The sequence below is a fragment of the Gopherus evgoodei genome, chromosome 3, assembly GCF_007399415.2.
Source record: "Gopherus evgoodei ecotype Sinaloan lineage chromosome 3, rGopEvg1_v1.p, whole genome shotgun sequence".
In the NCBI taxonomy this organism is placed as follows: Eukaryota; Metazoa; Chordata; order Testudines; family Testudinidae; genus Gopherus; species Gopherus evgoodei.
Genome location: NC_044324.1, coordinates 205574380 through 205591914, shown reverse-complemented (window position 1 = coordinate 205591914; position 17535 = coordinate 205574380). Strand labels below are relative to the sequence as shown.

The following is a 17535-nucleotide window of genomic DNA, read 5'->3' as shown; positions in this document are numbered from 1 at the left end:
CTCTAGCTCCTCAGCTGAGTGCAATACATTTTTTTTAAAGTGCTCAAAGAGCAACTAGAAATACTCCCGATACTGTTAATATTCATCAGCCTGAGATTGCCAGCACCTGTCTGCTGCCTTGATTAAGGATGGTGATTTGCTTTATAGGAAGGCTGAAGTCCTTGAAAACGTGATGAGAAAATTCTTCCCTTAGGGCATAAGGCCTCTACAAAGAAGCTTTCCCATATGGAGTTCGTTTATACCCTTATGGGAAAAGGTGTTACTTCTTTGAGCTTTAATACATTTTTTTAAAATTCTATTTCTACACAGAGTAAGAATCCTGTGTTTTTCTTTCAGGCATATAATCGTTTAGACCTGGGATATCTCTGGGGTTATTGGGGGACCCCATTGTGCAAGGCAATGGATACCTCTGAGAGGTGCTGAGCAGTTTAAACTTCTGTTAACTTCAGTGGGAGTTGAGAGCCCTTCAGGAGGCTCTGAAAGCCTGGTAGGATTGGGCTTTAATTGTGTCCATTGTTTCTGCTTGAGACAGAGAATGTGACAAAGATCTGCTCATTGAAGTCAGTAGCAAAACTCCAGTTAACTATCAATCCCTCAAAGGCAGAAAGATCAAGACATAGATTTGGAGGATTGGGTCCAGAAAAAGAAGTGTGGAGATTTTTATCAGTGCTTACATGGACAAGAGTCATGCATCTGACAGTAAATTGTCCATTGGACCTGCCATCCCGACTTGACAACTCAGTGCAAAGGTGGACTCTTGCTGTTATCTAGCCACACCTAACAGAAAGAGTGCCTTACACGGCAGCACCTTTTCAGTAATATCTTTGCCATTCAGGTACTCAGACTTCTCTGGTAGTTTGAGGCCATCCAGCACAAAATCAAACACTATCCTGGTTTATCTTTGAACCCAAACAGTGAATCTTGGTGTACACGTAATCCAGTTCTAGATCTGAACACTGCCTTGTCAGCCCTGCCCTACTGTAAAATGATTGGAATATTTGTGTTAATTAATGTTTGAAAATTGTACTGTTTCATGAGAGCGGAGTATCAGTATTTGATTGAGGTCTAAATAGCATGTAATCGGATTTAAAGCTTGGTGTCATTTGTGAAGATCCTTTTGCACTGAGATAGTTTAAGTTGAGACAGCTGTAAAGAGGATAGACGCAAATGCTGCATGTACCAAGAACTAGACTATTCTGAATATAGTCAGACCTCATTAATGTGTCCTTGGTTTATCCAGATGTCTGGGTATCTGGTAGACTTATAGTATGCATGAATTATTGCCTAGTTGAAGGGACACTGTGTCAAGTCTATTTTAGTCCCAGAGTTTAAACAGCTTACTTTTTTTTTTCTTTCTTGTAAGGTTTAAGTTCCTTATTTTCTCTATCTCTCTCTCACACACACCCTTTTAACTAATCCTCAGTAGATCCAAAAATTTTGTTAACACCCATGAGTTGTGATAATAAAGGCAGTTGGTGATTGATGTAGCACAGCTGCATTAGTGGTGACACAAACTTTCCAGATGGTTAGAAAGAGAATCTGTCTCGTATGTTCCATGCATCTGATGAAGTGGGTATTCGTTCACAAAAACTCATGCTCCAATACGTCTTAGTCTATAAGGTGCCACAGGACTCTTTGCTGCTTTTACAGATCCAGACTAACATGGCTACCCCTCTGATACTTGTCTTGTATTGGAGATTGCATGGTCTAATCAGAACAATGAACGCCTAATGGTATGAAAGTATATTCCAGGTCCCCAGGAAGGTAGTGGCCATGATGGTGAGGTTGAGCTTAACTTAAGGAAGTTCCCAAGCGACCACTCAAAATTGGAAAGTCAAAAAATTGTGGCAAACTCACTGCATCAAGATTACCTAATCAAAACATATTGCCGGTGATCACAAATATAAACATTTCCTTCCATTTCTAAAATCCATCAGCTCATTATTATGCCAATCTATGATCTTATCAGACCCCATATCGGTTATTTTATCTCAAATCCATCCAGTTTATGGTGTGTGTGTGTGTGTGTGTGTGAGAAAGAGAGAGAGAGAGAGATGGAAGGTTCCTGCAGCCCCACTGCTTATTTTAGGACACAAGCTACCTCTGATTCAGTTGCTATGGAGGAAATATTTTTTCTTTCTAAGGGTGGCCACTGCAATCAGAGATGTTACTGCAGCACCTGTAGACAGACCTGAGCTACCTTTGATCTAGCTAGCTTGAATAACAAGAAGCTGCGGCAGTTTGGACTGGCCCCTTGAGGGTTCTAAGTAGGCGTGTACAGCCTGTGCTGCCTCGGTTTCATTGCTATTGTTATTCAGTCTAGCTAGATCAAAGGTAACGCAAGTATGTCTACCCGGGCTGCGGTCACATCTCTACTGCAGTGGAGATGTGCCCTAGACTAAGACCTATGTCCCCAAATTATGTCATCAAATTATAGGCATTGAGATACTGTGCCACTTCTCTGCACACCAATGGTTATCCTTAGAAGCAGTGTTTAAAAGCTACAGCATTCTAACAAGTATTCAATTAAAAAACGCACTCTTCTGTGCCATCGTCTTCCCTACAATTGCACCAATGGGAGAGAGAATAATTGGATATTACAGTTATCTTAAATTATTACTTTCAGCTCACCCATCAGCATGACTGATCACAAAGTGTTATAATAGGCACTTTTTTGCAGAGGGTACTGTAATATGAAAATGTATTACAGGTATGGCAATGTAGATGCATTCTGTCATCTCGAAACAGTGACACGAGATTCTGGAAAGCTGTCTTATTTGGCATAGATTGCTTTTTACTTCCGCCAAATAGAGATGTCCTTAGTGTATGTCGCATGAAGACACAAGATCCAATATTACATTGTAGAAATTCACAGCTTGGCTTCTCATGGAAAAAGCAATCAGAACTATCCTTTAAAAAAATTATCTAAGTAATTCAGTTCTATTCTGGCCTGTAGAGTGTTTTGTATACAAAGAAGTACTGCTAGAAAAAACACCAACAGTTTGAGCAGAGAAAGATATGATTGTGCCAGATTCTGTTCACATTTACACCATTGTAAATCGAGAGTACCTTCACTATAATAAAGGGAGTCACTACAGATTTATACCCAGTGTGAATTACAACCATATTACAACAGAGTTAGCTGCCTAAAGAGTTGAATTAAATAAGAGAGGCAGATGTTTGGCCAGTTGAACTTTCCAGATTTTTTGTGTCAGTGTAAATCAACATAACTTTTCTAAGTGTATGCAAAGTTTCCAGGCTGGGATCTTCAAAGGGGCCTATAGGAATAAGACACCCAACTACCATTGACTTTCAAGAGTAGTTGGATCCCTAATGCCTTTAAGTGTAGATGGTTAGAATGTTGTTACTTTGGTAACACTGTTCAGTGCATCTGTCCTTGGAGCTCCAGTGTGCAGTGCAGCCTGCTAATTCAGCAGACCTCGATGTCAATCAAAGAAAGACCTCAGGCACAGTTTGGTGACAAAGGCACTCAGTCAGTTTTATTGCCTTCAAGGCATAGTCCTAGCATCCAGACTCGGTGGTTACAGGTACACTAAACACCTGTGCCCAGGGGTAAGGAGTGATTCATTACCCCATTATGTAAAGAAGCCCTAAGTAATGAAATCAATATAAATTTGTTGTCAAACTATCTTTTTGGATTCTGCACTGGAACAACTATGGGTTAAGAATGTCTCTGTCCTACTGTAACCACTCCACAGTAAAGGTTGAAGCTTCTGTTGTAACTCAAATTTTCAGCTCCATCTGCTCGAATTTATGCTAGGGATTGGATACAGAATTTGGGAGTTGGCTTTTGCATCCTCACCCAGCCCTGACTGATTAAACTCCACCACTTGAATAATACCTTCAAGAGCCAGGGCCAGAGATTCTAAATTACCCCTCCTATGATTGCCTCCTCTTGCCGGAGTAAGTATGGACACAGCTTGGATTTTCTGGAATGTTTCCTGTGCAAATATCCCAGAAGAGTGTCATTACCAGTCTTGGTAGAAGGTTCCTGGAGCCCACTCAGAGGGGATGCACTACCTGCCAGAATTCACTGACGTTGTTTGGCCTAGTGTTCAGGTGCAGGGTGATGTTGGTGGCCTGTGATGTACAGGAGGTCAGACTAGATCAGTGATACTCAGACTGAGGCTTGCAAGCTGCAAACAGCTCTTTAATGTGTCTCCTGTGGCTCTTTGCAGCACATGATATTAAAACACTGTGTTTTTAATTATTAACCAATCAGGATAATAATTATACTTGGTCGGTCATTTTGCTTTGAGAATATTATATATATAGTGGCAGAGCTACGACCTTGTCCCAGTGGGTCCTGCGCTGCTAGGTGGTTTATGCTAGCCTCAATGGCTCACTGCGACCCTCCACATAGCCCTTCTCTCTCTAGGGCCAGGTTTACAGTCTACTGAGCCTTTTTCATCATAAGCCAGCAAGGAGGTTAGTGAGAGAACTCCCACAATCTCTGTTGTCTCTAGGGCTTATTTCAGAACAGTTTAGCCTCCTGTCCTGACAGGGGCCTGTCTTCCCTTCCCAGGCGGTGTTTCTGTAGTGGCAGGTTTGGGGGGGAACCCGGGCCTGCCCTCTGCTCCGGGGTCCAGCCGAGGGACCTTAATGGTAGCAGCTGTTGGCAGCCAACCTTTCACTACCAGAGTTGCTACATTTGCCTGGGCCACTTCCTCACAGCTCTCCTGCTTCTCCCTTCTTCACCCTTTCCTTAGGGCTCCCTTAATGATGGCTTGAGGGTGTCTTCATTAACCAGCCCTTCAGCCGCACTTCCTCTCCTCTGGCTCTCTGGCTGTCCTCTGCCTGACTGGAGTGAGCCCTTTTATAGTATCAAAAGGGCCTTAATTAGAGTCAGGTATTCACATTACCTTAATGGACTCACCTACTCTTTGCAGGTTAATTGGAGTCAGGTGTTCTCATTAGTCTGGGGAACTCCCACTCTGGTCAGTCAGGGAACAGAAAACTGCTAATCCAGTGGCCAGTATAACTGCCTTCTACTACTTTGTTGTACCCAGCTGGCCTGGGTCTATCACTATATATATATATATGTAAGCAGAATCAGGATGAGCGCTACCCTGACATCTGGTGGTGAATTGTAGGGAGTGTGGAAAGAATTCCAAGAATTTCAAGGAGTGTGGAAAGATTTGCATTGGCATCCACCCCCCACTTAGCATAAGCCCACAGCAGACTGAGATGGTTATTTTAACAGCTCTGGGATCCCCAATTCCTTTGTTATTGGGGCAGGAGGAAAAAAAAGTTTGTCACCCTGGTTGTGTGAATGGGGAGCTGTGGGACTGCTTTGTGACAGAGATGACTCAACCTCAGCTGGGTGGTACTTGCTAAACATGGGACATGGGTTCCAAAACCCCATGAATGGAGAGAGGTTGGGAACTGGTGTGTGTACTGGATGGTATGGGCTCTTTTGAGGGCCTGGAACACCTATTGCACAGCCTCCTCTCTCCACTGTTAAAGAGTAGAGCTAATTTTGCTTCTATTAGGAATCCATCTAGAGACTGCTGAGCTGAATTCATGTTGAGCCAATAGTGCACCAACACCAGGGCTCCCCTACTAAAAGCTGAAATCACTGAAGGGGCTGAGCTGAGATCACTGAGTGCTGTGTTAACCTGTGGGGGAGCCTGAAGACCTACTGTTAAGCAGCTGGCAGAGCAGAGCAGTTTGCAGCGTGTTGGAGCAGCCCATGGAACAGTGAGCGGAGTGAAGTGGTTTGCAGGGACAGCTGGAGGAGCGGCACAGTGTGGTGAAGGCTGCAGCAGAACTTCACGGAGAGGTGGAGCAGTTGGCCCTGGCCCATGGAAAGTGCCCCTTAACACCCTGTGTGGACTCTCCCCCCACGCCTTTCCACCCAGGTTGGGGGGGTAAAACTCTGCAGATAAACTCTTGAATTCTGGGGTGGCACTGACCAGAGACTTTCGGGTTGTTGCACTTTGGGGTAATTGGACTTAAGCCCCTAAAGGGGAAGGACAAATGTACTTGGAGGTGTGTTTTGTTTATGGTTTGTGTTATAATCCTGTTTGTGGTGTTTCTCCAATGGGATGCCGCATTGTTTCTTTCCTTTATTAAAAGGATTTTGCTACACTCAGACTCTGTGCTTGCGAGAGGAGAAGTATTGCCTCCTAGAGGCACCCAGGAGGGTGTGGTATGTAAGTGTCCCAGGTCACTGGGTGGGGGCTCGAGCCGGTTATGCATTGTGTTACTGAAATGGAACCCCTGGCTACTGAACCCGGCCCTTGTTGCTGCCAACTCAGAGGAGCAGAAGGGTTACATATATATATATATATATATACACCCACACCCCAAATACTTCCCTTGTCATACTGTTTAAATATGAATATATATAGATATGTATTACTATAGTAAATGAAACAATTAATTCACTCTACTGTGGCTCTTTTGGGTAATGTTGATTGCTAGCTTGGTTTCTGAACCCACTGAGGTCTGAATATCACTAGATTAGATGATGGGGTGATTCCTTCTGGCCTTACAGTCTGATTCTATAAACATAACATGGTAGCCCTCAGGTTTTTAGTTAGCCAGTAAACAATCCCCATCCCTTCAGATTTCTATGCAGGTCTGTGAAATAAATAGCTTTAATACATTTCTAGGTCATAAACTGTACTCTAAAAAGTGAGTTTAATATGTTTTTATACTAAAACCACGTGAACATGGCTGTAAGGCCCTCTACAGCACTCGGATAATTAATAAGTGCAGATAATTATAGTGGAATTTGAATACTATGGGTATTTTTTGCCTTCCTCTGCAGCATGACATGTTTGTTACTTGCTGGGATTATATGGCTATGTCTCATTTTATCAATTCCTTGCCATTGCAGGGGCCTCAAGGATCTTGGCCCCTCCTATTCTCTATGTGGCACACAATAATTTAGTGTCCTGTAGGCTGTAATACTTTGGTTTAATTTTGGTTGTTGGGTTTAGTATGTTGGTGCTAGGGGGTGTTGGTGGTCTGTGATACAGGAAGTTAGATTATATGGCCTTAAATCCTTCTGGCCTTAAACTCTGAATTCTATATTACTTCCACTAGACATAATTGTTTACACCTGTAATGCCATGGCATCCACCTCTTGCAAGTTTCCGCTTCTGGTCGGGTGTGTCTTCACTTCTCTGTTTATGATAACCTCTTCTGGCAGTTTCTCTGATAGTTTCCTGTGACTCAGCCCTCCGGCCGAATCACTCTCAGTCTGTACAGAACACAATTCAAACAGACTCCTTCTGGGATATTAGTCCAACAAGTCTTTAAGCGCTCCTGGTCCTGGCAGGAGGCCATGCTCCCAGGGCTTCCTCCTGGAGACTTTTTTCCCACTCTGGTCTGTTATGGCCCCAGATCTCCAGCTGGTCCTCTTAACAGTTCAGATCCCCTTCTGGGGATTTATCATTGTCCAATTTAGGGGAGACCCAGGTCCACCCTTACTCTGGGTCCCAGCCCAGCGACCCTAAGAATAGCACCTTCATATCTCTTTAACTCAGTGGTTCTCAACACATGGTCTGCAGGCCACTTGTGGCCCAATCAGCACACAGCTATGGTTCATGTGATATCGTCAGGGTCATACAGGTAGTATATATAGTGTGGATGTGGCCCACATATGCAGCCCACAATGGTAAATAGATTGAGAACCACTGCTCTCACTAAACTGCTTTCAGTTCCTTGGGCCACTTCCCCATGGCCCCTGCCTTCACCAATGCATCAACCCTACCTCAGGGCTCTTCTGTGTTCAGGCCCAGCAGCCAGCCAGAAGATTTTTCTTGCTCCCCCGGACCCTCCCAGCACTGAGCTGTCTGTGGTGCTGTACTTCTCTTTGGCCAGCCAGGAGCACCATCTGCACTCCTTTGACTACAACAAATAACTGACTGATCTGCACTGCAGCTCCTTTTATACTATCCTGCAACCCTCTGATTGGCTAGCCATTTGAATCCTTCCCCAGATTGGCTGCTTCCTGTGCAGTCTGTCTAGGCAGCTTGGAGAATTTAGCTCCACTGCTCCTTTCCTGGGTTCGTTGTGGCAGGACCCTGAGACCTCCAGCAGGGGCCTCTGGGCCTTCTCCACCCCATCACATCACCACTGATTTTGCTACCAAAATGGTATTATTGACATTTTAGTCCATTCTTTGATGTAAAAAAATTTGAGTGTGAAAAGCAGTTTTCTTAAAAATAATCTTGAATGCTGCTCAGATTCCCACATTTATTGTTTTATTAAGTAACAGACATTTGTGCTCACTTTAAATTCACAAATAGACGAATTATTTACAAACGCGGTTTACTTCAAAGGGAGGCAGTATCACATACACAAAAATGACAAGCGTTCTGCAGCTCAATAGAAAAGCCTTGATTTCAATGCATGAAAATTCATGAAGTGTAATGACTGGGGCTTAAATGAATGTACTTCACTGACAGTATCTGTATAATCACAGTTACTAATTAAAAGAAACACTGATCCTTGTGCTATACAAAAACGGAATGATAAAGATGGAATTAAAGGCGATTACACAGAATTCATCTGGACGTGTTGCATGGTGCATGATTTTGCTACATTTACGCGGACATCAAGTGACAGTCAAACAGCAAATCAGTGACACGTTCATTGAGGGCCAGATTCTATCTCTCTTACCTTCACCTTTTTGCAGGGCGTCAGCACAAGCCCTATACACTATATATGTCCCACTTGAACCCTATTTTAAGGGCGTATGTGGAACTTAAGCAATGTGCACAAGGGTGAATTTTAACCACTAAATAGCTCCTTACTCAGAAAGTAGTCCCATTGAAATGAATGGGCCCGCTCTTGGAGTATGATGGTCATAGCATCAGTGAGGGTGACAGAATCTGGCCCTAAGCAGGCGAGGAGGAACTCCTCTGTGCCGGCGGAAAGATGGAGCCATTCCATTTTCAAGTACCCAAGAGCAAAGTAACATTCTGCGTAAATGTACAAAGGGGGATGAGATCAAAGTGTTCTATACAGGACGCCACAGTAAAGGACGTAGTAGTAAAGGTCTTTGCTAGAGCAGGAAATGGTAGAAAACGGGCCCGGTGGCAAGGGGCTATGCTGTGGATCAGAAGGCTGTGTGGGGCTGAAATGTCAGTAGGTTGCTAGGCGCTTGGGCACTTGAAGGAGTCTGGACATTTTGAGAGGGTAAGGAGTCCCATAAAGCAGCAAAGTCTTGCTTCTCACCTTAGTGAGGTGGAGAGGAGGTGGGCGGGGGGGAAGGATGAGTGCCTTAAAGGCAAGGGTCATGGGCTGGAAGAGGGCAAAGGTCATACCCAGACTTAAAGGGAATTGGCGGGAATTCTCAGCATCATTGCTAGGAGAGATGGGGGAATTTCAGACCCAGACACTACAACCTTGCTCTTATATAGAACTTGCCATTCCTAAATTTCAAAGGCATTTACAAAAGAGAAGTATCAGTGTTCCAGTTTTACAGATGGGGAAATTGAGGCAAAGAGCGCTGGGACAGCAGGTCACTGGTATAGTTAGGAACAGAGTCACGGTCTACTGACTCGTAGTCCAGTGTTCTCTCCATTAGTACATATCATCACAGAAAAAGAGAATTTTCTGAGGCAACGCCCCCCACCCCATGGAATATACATGCCATGACAACAGAACCACAAGAGATTACTTTAATTTTATGCAGTCTACCTCTTCTGTGACAGGCATTGCACTAGTTTTAATGTCTAAATCTACACTAGATTTGCTGCTATTATATGTAGATCTCCACCTAAGCAACATGATCTTCTTCAAATACTTCATAGTGTTATTCTTTACAGTTACAAAGCACATGGTGTTGATCATGCTGTTGCTCATGGCAATGCACTCGACTATGTAAAATGCTGTAAGGTAATGTTTCTCTTTCACAAAGACTGTAGGGAAAAAGTCACGGACGATAGTGAATCCATAGAATGGGGCCCAGCAGAGGACATAGGCAGTTAGGATACACATAAGTACCATGACTGTTTTTCTTCTGCACCGGAGCCTCTTTCTGATCTGCTCTGTCTGGAACCCTGGGACAGTTTTAAACCAAAGCTCTCTGGAGATCCTGGCATAACACAGGGTCATTGTGATTACGGGTCCAACAAATTCAATGCCAAAGATGAAGAGGAAGTAGGATTTATAATACATTTGCTGGTCAACTGGCCAAATCTGGCCACAAAAAATTTTCTCCTGATTTTTTACTATGAATATTACAGTTTCAGTAGTGAAATATGCAGATGGTATCGCAATGAATATGGAGACTATCCAGACCAAAGCAATTAGGAAAGTAGCTGTTTGATAATTCATACGTGGTTTGAGTGGGTGGACAATGGCCAGATACCTACAAAAGATAAATAACACACTCAGAACAAAGTCAGGAAAGCTTATTAACTAAAGCACATTTCTGAATACAAGCAGGGTGATTTACTGAGGCAGGGACAGAAATTGTCATTGTTTTAAAAAGGGAGAACTTGACAGACATTTGCTTTCTTGAGGGAACAAGAGGTGAAGATAAGTCAAAAACGAAGCAGCCTAAAATTAGGCTCCTAAATCCATAAATAACCATGTGACTGAGTGGCTGGACTTCCAGAAGTACTGGCCCTCTTGTTATTGCTCAGCACTTTGAAGATCTGGCTGTCTATTTAGGTGCCTAAGTATGGATTTAGGAGACCAAGTTTTAGGCTCCTGTTTTTTAAAAATCATGGCTTAATTTCCTATCAATATGGAAACATTCTTTGTTTAACCTTGATCCCAAGTTATGAGAGAGAGGATGAAAAGAAACTGTACACATTTTCTAAGGGTTATTAGGTAACACAGATATAGTACACGGTGATTGATTTGTGTAGTTCTTAGATGGACTAGCTGCACATGCATCTGTGTGAGAATTGAAAGCATACAGTAATACATCTTTAGAGGACAAAGGAGGAAAATACAGTCCTTGGCTGAGAAGTACTTGGCTGTGCAGGATTAGGGAAGGTTCAGTTACTACCATTGAATCTCTGTGTAAAGACATTTAAAATAATGGAAACACAAATATTTTATAGGGTAATAAAGGTTTGAATTGAAATCAGACCTATTGATGCTTTTAAATATTTACATCTCAGGATGTTTTCATGTAATTGATAAAGGGCTTTATATATAAAGCCTGGCAGTTTACTCTAATGGGAATTTTTGTTTAGTGTGTAGCAAGAGGCTATTGGTAATAGGAGCTTAAATTTTCTATGCCCATTTAGCTGCCCTATTACTTAGCATGATGGCAGCTGCTTGTACTCATTATTACAAGACTGCAATCAATTTGCTGCTGACATTTACCATGCAGAAGTTAACAAAAGGTAAGGAGAAATCTCAGTATTTTATATGCAAGATGAATCAATTGTTATTGACTCAATTAAGTTAAAAAGGCACAAGGGGCCATATTATACCATCTGTTTTCACTCAGATCTTGATGGGGAGTTCTGCTTAATGGAGGACACAATTTGGCACAAGAAGATTTGAACCTTCTTTTCCACATAAGGAATATTTTGATCAAATGTACTCACAAAATGTGTCTCCCCTCCCAAGCTATCTGTAGTTTTCTATTTCACATCAAGGTGTAACGACTGTTTAAAATAGTGCAATTTATCATTCATTAGCAGGATTTTATGCCTGTATAATATATATCATTGGATCACTCATTCATAAATAAATGAAGTGTCAGTCAAGTTACTTGGGTGCCCCATCAGGGTTCAAATGCATACCTCAAAGTCGTCTTGGCACAGACAAGGTCCCATGGAATGGCAAAAGTGCTCATTCCCATAGGAGTGCAATGGAATGGACAACTGTATGTTTTTATTATTAACTGAGTGCTGCTTCTCTTTCCACCAAGTAAAAAGTTCCCCATTATCAATAAATGCCAGTAAAACAGAAGAATACACCAGCCCAGCTTCTCAGTGCTGGGTGAGAAGTGCTTGGCAGAACTAAGGAGGCTAGGTACAAAGGTGACGTAAGCCACCTTCCTGTCCCCTTGATCCTGGGGCTTCTCTGCCCTAATACCATCTCCTTGTACATGGTAGAGCACTCTTCAGGCTGCTCCAACTTGCACTAAGTGATCATGGCTGCCATTATGGAAGCTGGAGATTGTGTGGTTACAAGAATTTACGTGCATTATTATGTTTCTAGCATTATTATTCCCATCTAGGGTATCCCAGGGATGCAGGATGGGCTCAAAATGTTGGCCAGAAAAAAATGAAGAGGTCAACATACAGCATTGCCAAATCTCCAGAACTTTGTTCCAAAAATAATGAATACTAAGTATATGAATGTTTGTACTTTAGAGTATCTTACTGAAAAAATGTTTTCCCGAAATATCTTTTTAAATAGTGCATCTTAAGCTTGCTTATCACATGATTATCCAAGCTCTCAGATAAACAGAATGTGCACATTCTGTATCTGAATATTAGTAATTTCTTCTTCTTCTTCTTCAGTTAACCATTTTGAGCAAAAGAGATATGAACGAATTATAGATCGACATCTGCCCACTCACAGAAATAACCACAGGGGGTTTAATTGATTGCTATTGGGCAAAAGGAGCTTTTAGCAATTTTTTTTTTAAAAAGTAACCCTCTTACAAAAATAGAGAACGTTTAGGCTTTAAAATTGAATATGGATTTATATAAACATTCTGGCTTGGTTTTGCAATAACTTTTTAAAAATTCTTTTCCAGGATCATTTTAGTAGATGGACTGGGAGAGATGCTGGAAAATCTTCTCCGGGCTTTTGGCAGGCACAAGGACTTGATGACAAGTACCTCCTATTGTCTGTTTGAGAACAACTTTGTGTGAGGTGATGGGACAGAGGAGGTGACTGAATAGGTCTGTCCAAACCATTCGTTATGATCTAAGAACAATTAAATCAAATAGAAAAGAGTAATATGCTCAAAACAAAGACATAAAGCCAGCTCCCGAACTGGTGCACACAGACTACACTAGAGCTATGCTGATTTACACCAGCTGAAGAATTGGCTCATAGGGGCCGGTTCATCTCCTGCTTAAGCCAGTGAAAAGGCTTGACCCAGTTCCCACTGGAGCTAGTGGAAAGACTCTCACCGATTTCAATGGAGGCTGGATCAATAGTAACTATACTACAGTCAGTGGAGTTAAATCAGTGTTAAATTGGCATGAGAGGAGAATCAGGCCCCCCAAACTGAAAAGTGAGATTATAACTTAAAATGGCATAGAAAGGATATAGAATAAATTGCAAATATTAAGGGAAAAGAACAATAATACTAATACACTGAGCTGTCCTAAGTCTTCAGAGGTAGTCACGTGGCACTGTGGTATAGGAAATGACTTGTGTTGTGTGATTTTTCTGCCTGGAAACAGTCTTTTGTGATTTGCCTTCCATGGGTCAATTGTAACAGACCTAACTTTGGTGTCAAGGTGGATCCAGGTATCTGAGTCAGTGGAGCACACGGCCAATAAAACAAAAAGTGAGAGGAAAGACCAGTAACCACCTGATGTGAGCAGGGCCAGTGCAACCCATTAGGTGACCGGGTGCTAACATTTGGGGGCGGCGGCCGCCCCAGTCGTCCACAGTATTTCGGTGGCGGGACCATCTGCCACCTCTGTCGGGGGCGCCATTTCGGGAGCGGGACCTCTTGCCACCTAGGGCGCCAAAAAAGCTGGCGGCGCTCCTGGATGTGAGGTCAGTGATTATATTTTAAAAATTCCTACAGGGAGAGAAACTCCATACAAAGGTCTCAGGGATGCAAAGTGAAGCAAATTGTGTGGGATCTGGGCATTGTGAGGCACCCATGGTCTCAGAACCCAGTTTGCAGAGGCTCCTTTAATGGAACTGGGGCTTAAACTAGGTGTCATTTTCATAACGGCATGAAAAATGCAAGAGTCTCTGGTTTGACGTCCACATGGGTTCCTATAGGACCTTGATATAGTCCTTTGCCTGGGAAAATATTTGGTATGTGACAGTGCCAATAAATAGGAGAGGACAGTGAGTTGTTGATGATTTAGACCCAGAGAGAAGAGTTTTGGATGCCTAAAGCTTAGCATCCGATTCTATATTTAAATATCCAGTTAGTGCTGCCAAGTGCTTGACTGAGTGGCAGAAGTGGGATCTCAATAGGGCCGGCTGGAAAACAAGAATTCTGGTTCATAACATTTTTTTGAAGTGCTGCCATTCATTTTCTTTCCACATCAGAATGAAAACCAGATGTTTTGAAATACTTTACAAGAGACCAAGACCCCAAAATAGCCAATTGCCCAGTGAACACCACGGGAGTACCCTAACCAGTGGACTACAGAGTAAGACTCTCTCCGGCCCAATGAATATGTAATTATATATGAAAAGTGGAATAGCTTCCACAGAGGAGACTGAGAGAAAGTGACTGTATAGGTCTCTCACCTTGGATATGGAAGATCCAGGTTTAAGTCTCTGCTTTAAATCAGGTAGAGCAGGGACTTGAACTGGGGTCTCTCACATGAGTGCTCTAACGAGTAGACTTTTGGCTACTCTGGGATGGTTCTCTTCTCCAAAATTCCATCCTGGACCCGGGGAAGTTTTCCTCAAAACTGACAAAAAAATCCCACAACCCAACATTTCATCAAATAATTCCTGATCTGTGCTCAGCACCTCCCAGGACCAAGCTCTTAAGTGGCCTGATTTCTACAAATCTGCTGGATATCAGTAGGGCCCATAGGTGCTCAGCACCTCTAAACATTAAGCCACTTATGTAGATGTCACCGACACTTGAAAACCTTGGCCATTGAGAGGGACAAGGATCCCTGGTTTCCTCTCCCCATATAAATCAAACCATCCATTTCCCCTGCTTACCTGTCTACGGCTATAGCCAGGAGAGCATTGGTAGAGACGTAAAGGGAGACGGTGCGTAAGTAATTGACAGAGGCACAGAGCACATGGCCATGTTCCCAGGACAGCTGCCGCACCACATAGTAGTCCATCTCAAAGGGACAGCAGACGATAGCCACGATGAAGTCTGAGATGGCCAGGTTAGCAATCAGTAGGTTGGTGAGGTTGCGCAGCTTCTTGTAGCGGGCCAGGGCAGCGATGAAGATAAAGTTGCCGATGCCACAGACCAGCATGATGCCGATGAGTGCCACCCCAATCACAATCTTGGCCGCAAAGAAGGTGCGGGTTTTGGTCACATCATCCTCACTGTCCAGAGGCAAGTCATAATCACTGTAGCTGAAATTGAATGGGAAGGAGAAATTTCGGAAGGAGGTGAAGTCCCCACTGTGGAGGTTGTAGATGGCAGCGAAGTTGATGGCGATGGTGGTGGTGTTACGCTCTTCCTGCCCCATAGTGGTGTCTCTGCTCTTCCCACGCAGGCAACTGTGCTGGGCTCCAGGATCTTGTTAATATCACCTGGAGAGTGGGAGAGGAAGTGGCAGGAGAGCTTGCCTGATGCTTTCCCCAAGGAGCAAGTCACCTTCTCCTCCTTGTCATCGCTGTGAGGCTGAAGAGCAACAGCAACATTTGTCACCCTTTTATGGAAACAAAAAAGAAGGAAACACAGAGAGAGAACAAAAGGTGACAAAATTGCTGCAAGGAGAGCGTCTTCTCTTCATTAGCACTGCTCCCCTTCCCTCTGGTGATCTGCAGCTGCATGTATAGATCTGCCTAGAGAGAAAGTGCTCTGGTATGGAAAGATTTCTTTGTGATTATTGTCAAATCTGGTGAAGTCTGACCAAATGTTGGATTTTGATCTTAATTCAGTAGCAACATTTTATTTACTAGGCAGTTGCATTTGCACAGACTGAAATGGCATGTGGCAGGACTGTGAAATTCATGTTAAACCTCTGCTAGCCTCTCTGCCCACAGGCTGTCATATAGCTGAGTGAATATGAGAACTTAGGACACGGCACCTTCATTTGTTGCAAACACCCAATGTACCTTTGGATACAGAGGCTTTGTACTCTGCCTAGGGGTCTCTGAAGAGCAGCATTACAGGATAGAAAAGAAGGGGAACTGCCTCACTAGCTTCTAAATACATTAGCTAATTAAATAAGAGCCTCCAGGACACATGAGGGGTGGAGCAGCTAGGACATTTCTTTTGGGCAACATTTAATTGAGTACAGAGTGCCAAATTCTCAGCTAGTATAAATTGGTGCAGCTCTGCTGAAGTCATGAGCACCTCACCAATTTACACCAGCTGACAATATTGCTCGGTTGAGCTGATCAGAAAGGTCTAATACATGGACAAATGTATCTCTAGGAGTGAGGACCCCCTTCAACAAAGAGGGACTTAATTTACATGAAAAGGAACATCTTTCTGACTTGGAGAACAAATGTTCAAAACTGTTGAAAGGAAAGGAAACCCCGTCCATCTCTTTTCTTGTCGTTTCTACAAAAGATACTGAAGGAACTTCCAATAATTCTGTACATTTTGAAGTGCACCACATACAAACAACCCCCTCAGCTCCCATGCCCATGTGTGCTTTATGCACCAGAATGCTAACAGAGATGTCTCCTAGAATCCTCTCAACTCACTTCTGGAAGTGATCCAGCCCTCCAGTTACTTATAGTTAGAGGCTCAAAGTGGCACATAGTACTGGGATGAAATTGGCAGGAGCTGCTGCTTCATTGCATTAAAGCAGCAAGTCCCCACAATGTCAAATGTCATCAAGCAGGCCCTACTTTGACTGCAGAGAACAATCTGCAGAGCGGAGCTGTCCTCCTGAGCTGCATTTTCCACAAAACCGGTCACAGGCTGCGGGGCACTGATTCTGATGGGTTGTGAGAGGAACTCTCATGCAAAACTTTCATTTCCAATTGCACTCGGACTAAAAGAGTTGCAAAATGACACATGCCATCTAGAATAGCAAAGAAACTAGATTATCATTTCAAACAGCCATCCGCATCATACAATGCTGCACCCAGCCACCTGGCAACTGTGCAAATTCAACCCCAATACAAGAAACAGAAACAATCCAGGAGCACCTGAACAACATGCTTTACAGCGAAAGTGATGATACATATTTCAAACAGTTTTGCTGCGAATAGCAGAGGAACTCCTAAAACAAGACAACTCAGCAACAACTGATTACCTGTGATAGGGCTCATCTTCATCATGGTCTCTGATGCTCTGGGGGTCGCCTCCAGGGTCAGTCCCTCTTGCAGTCACTGGAACTCAGGCAGAATCACTAGGAACGCAGCTGAGAGAGTTAAATAAATGACACTTGATTGCCAGAGCTGGAACAGTGTGTCAGCCCCGGAGCTCAACAAGGAGCAGGACTCCTTTGTCTGCGTGCCTGCATCTAAAGCCTTTTCTTAGTGGGAGGCACCTTGATGCTGGCCGAGCATATGTAATTTTAAAGAGGCAGTACACAATACCACATGACTGCCCCTATGGTACTTTAAGGCTCCCCGACTGAACTGAACACACACAATGTCCTTGTCACCAAGCTTGTCGTAGGAATGTCGCTGCCGCCCTGGTTGCGGCATGCTGTTTGATCTTTGTTTGTATTGGTCAGTGGTTACTTACCCCAGGAGTGAATGAAGGGCTGGATTCAA

General features: G+C 43.4%; 1 protein-coding gene across 1 annotated transcript; it reads right to left on the bottom strand.

Moving 5' to 3' along the window:
- Window positions 1-8230: 8230 nt before the first annotated feature.
- Window positions 8231-17256, bottom strand: PROKR1 (prokineticin receptor 1). Its single transcript, XM_030554308.1, has 3 exons — window positions 17070-17256; window positions 14836-15506; window positions 8231-10351 (listed from the first exon to the last, which is right to left on the bottom strand). The coding sequence occupies exons 2-3, from the start codon at window positions 15321-15323 to the stop codon at window positions 9655-9657; spliced, it is 1185 nt and encodes a 394-aa protein (XP_030410168.1). The 5' UTR covers window positions 15324-15506; window positions 17070-17256; the 3' UTR covers window positions 8231-9654.
- Between the last annotated feature and the right edge of the window lie 279 nt (window positions 17257-17535).

What these genes read in the sequence shown, in the direction of transcription:
- PROKR1 (XM_030554308.1), bottom strand. Translation starts at nt 15,323, where the DNA reads ATGGGGCAGGAAGAGCGTAACACCACCACCATCGCCATCAACTTCGCT. An exon ending in CTGGCTATAGCCGTAGACAG is followed by an intron (nt 10,352 to 14,835) that starts GTAAGCAGGGGA and finishes TATCTTTTGTAG; the next exon opens with GTATCTGGCCATTGTCCACC.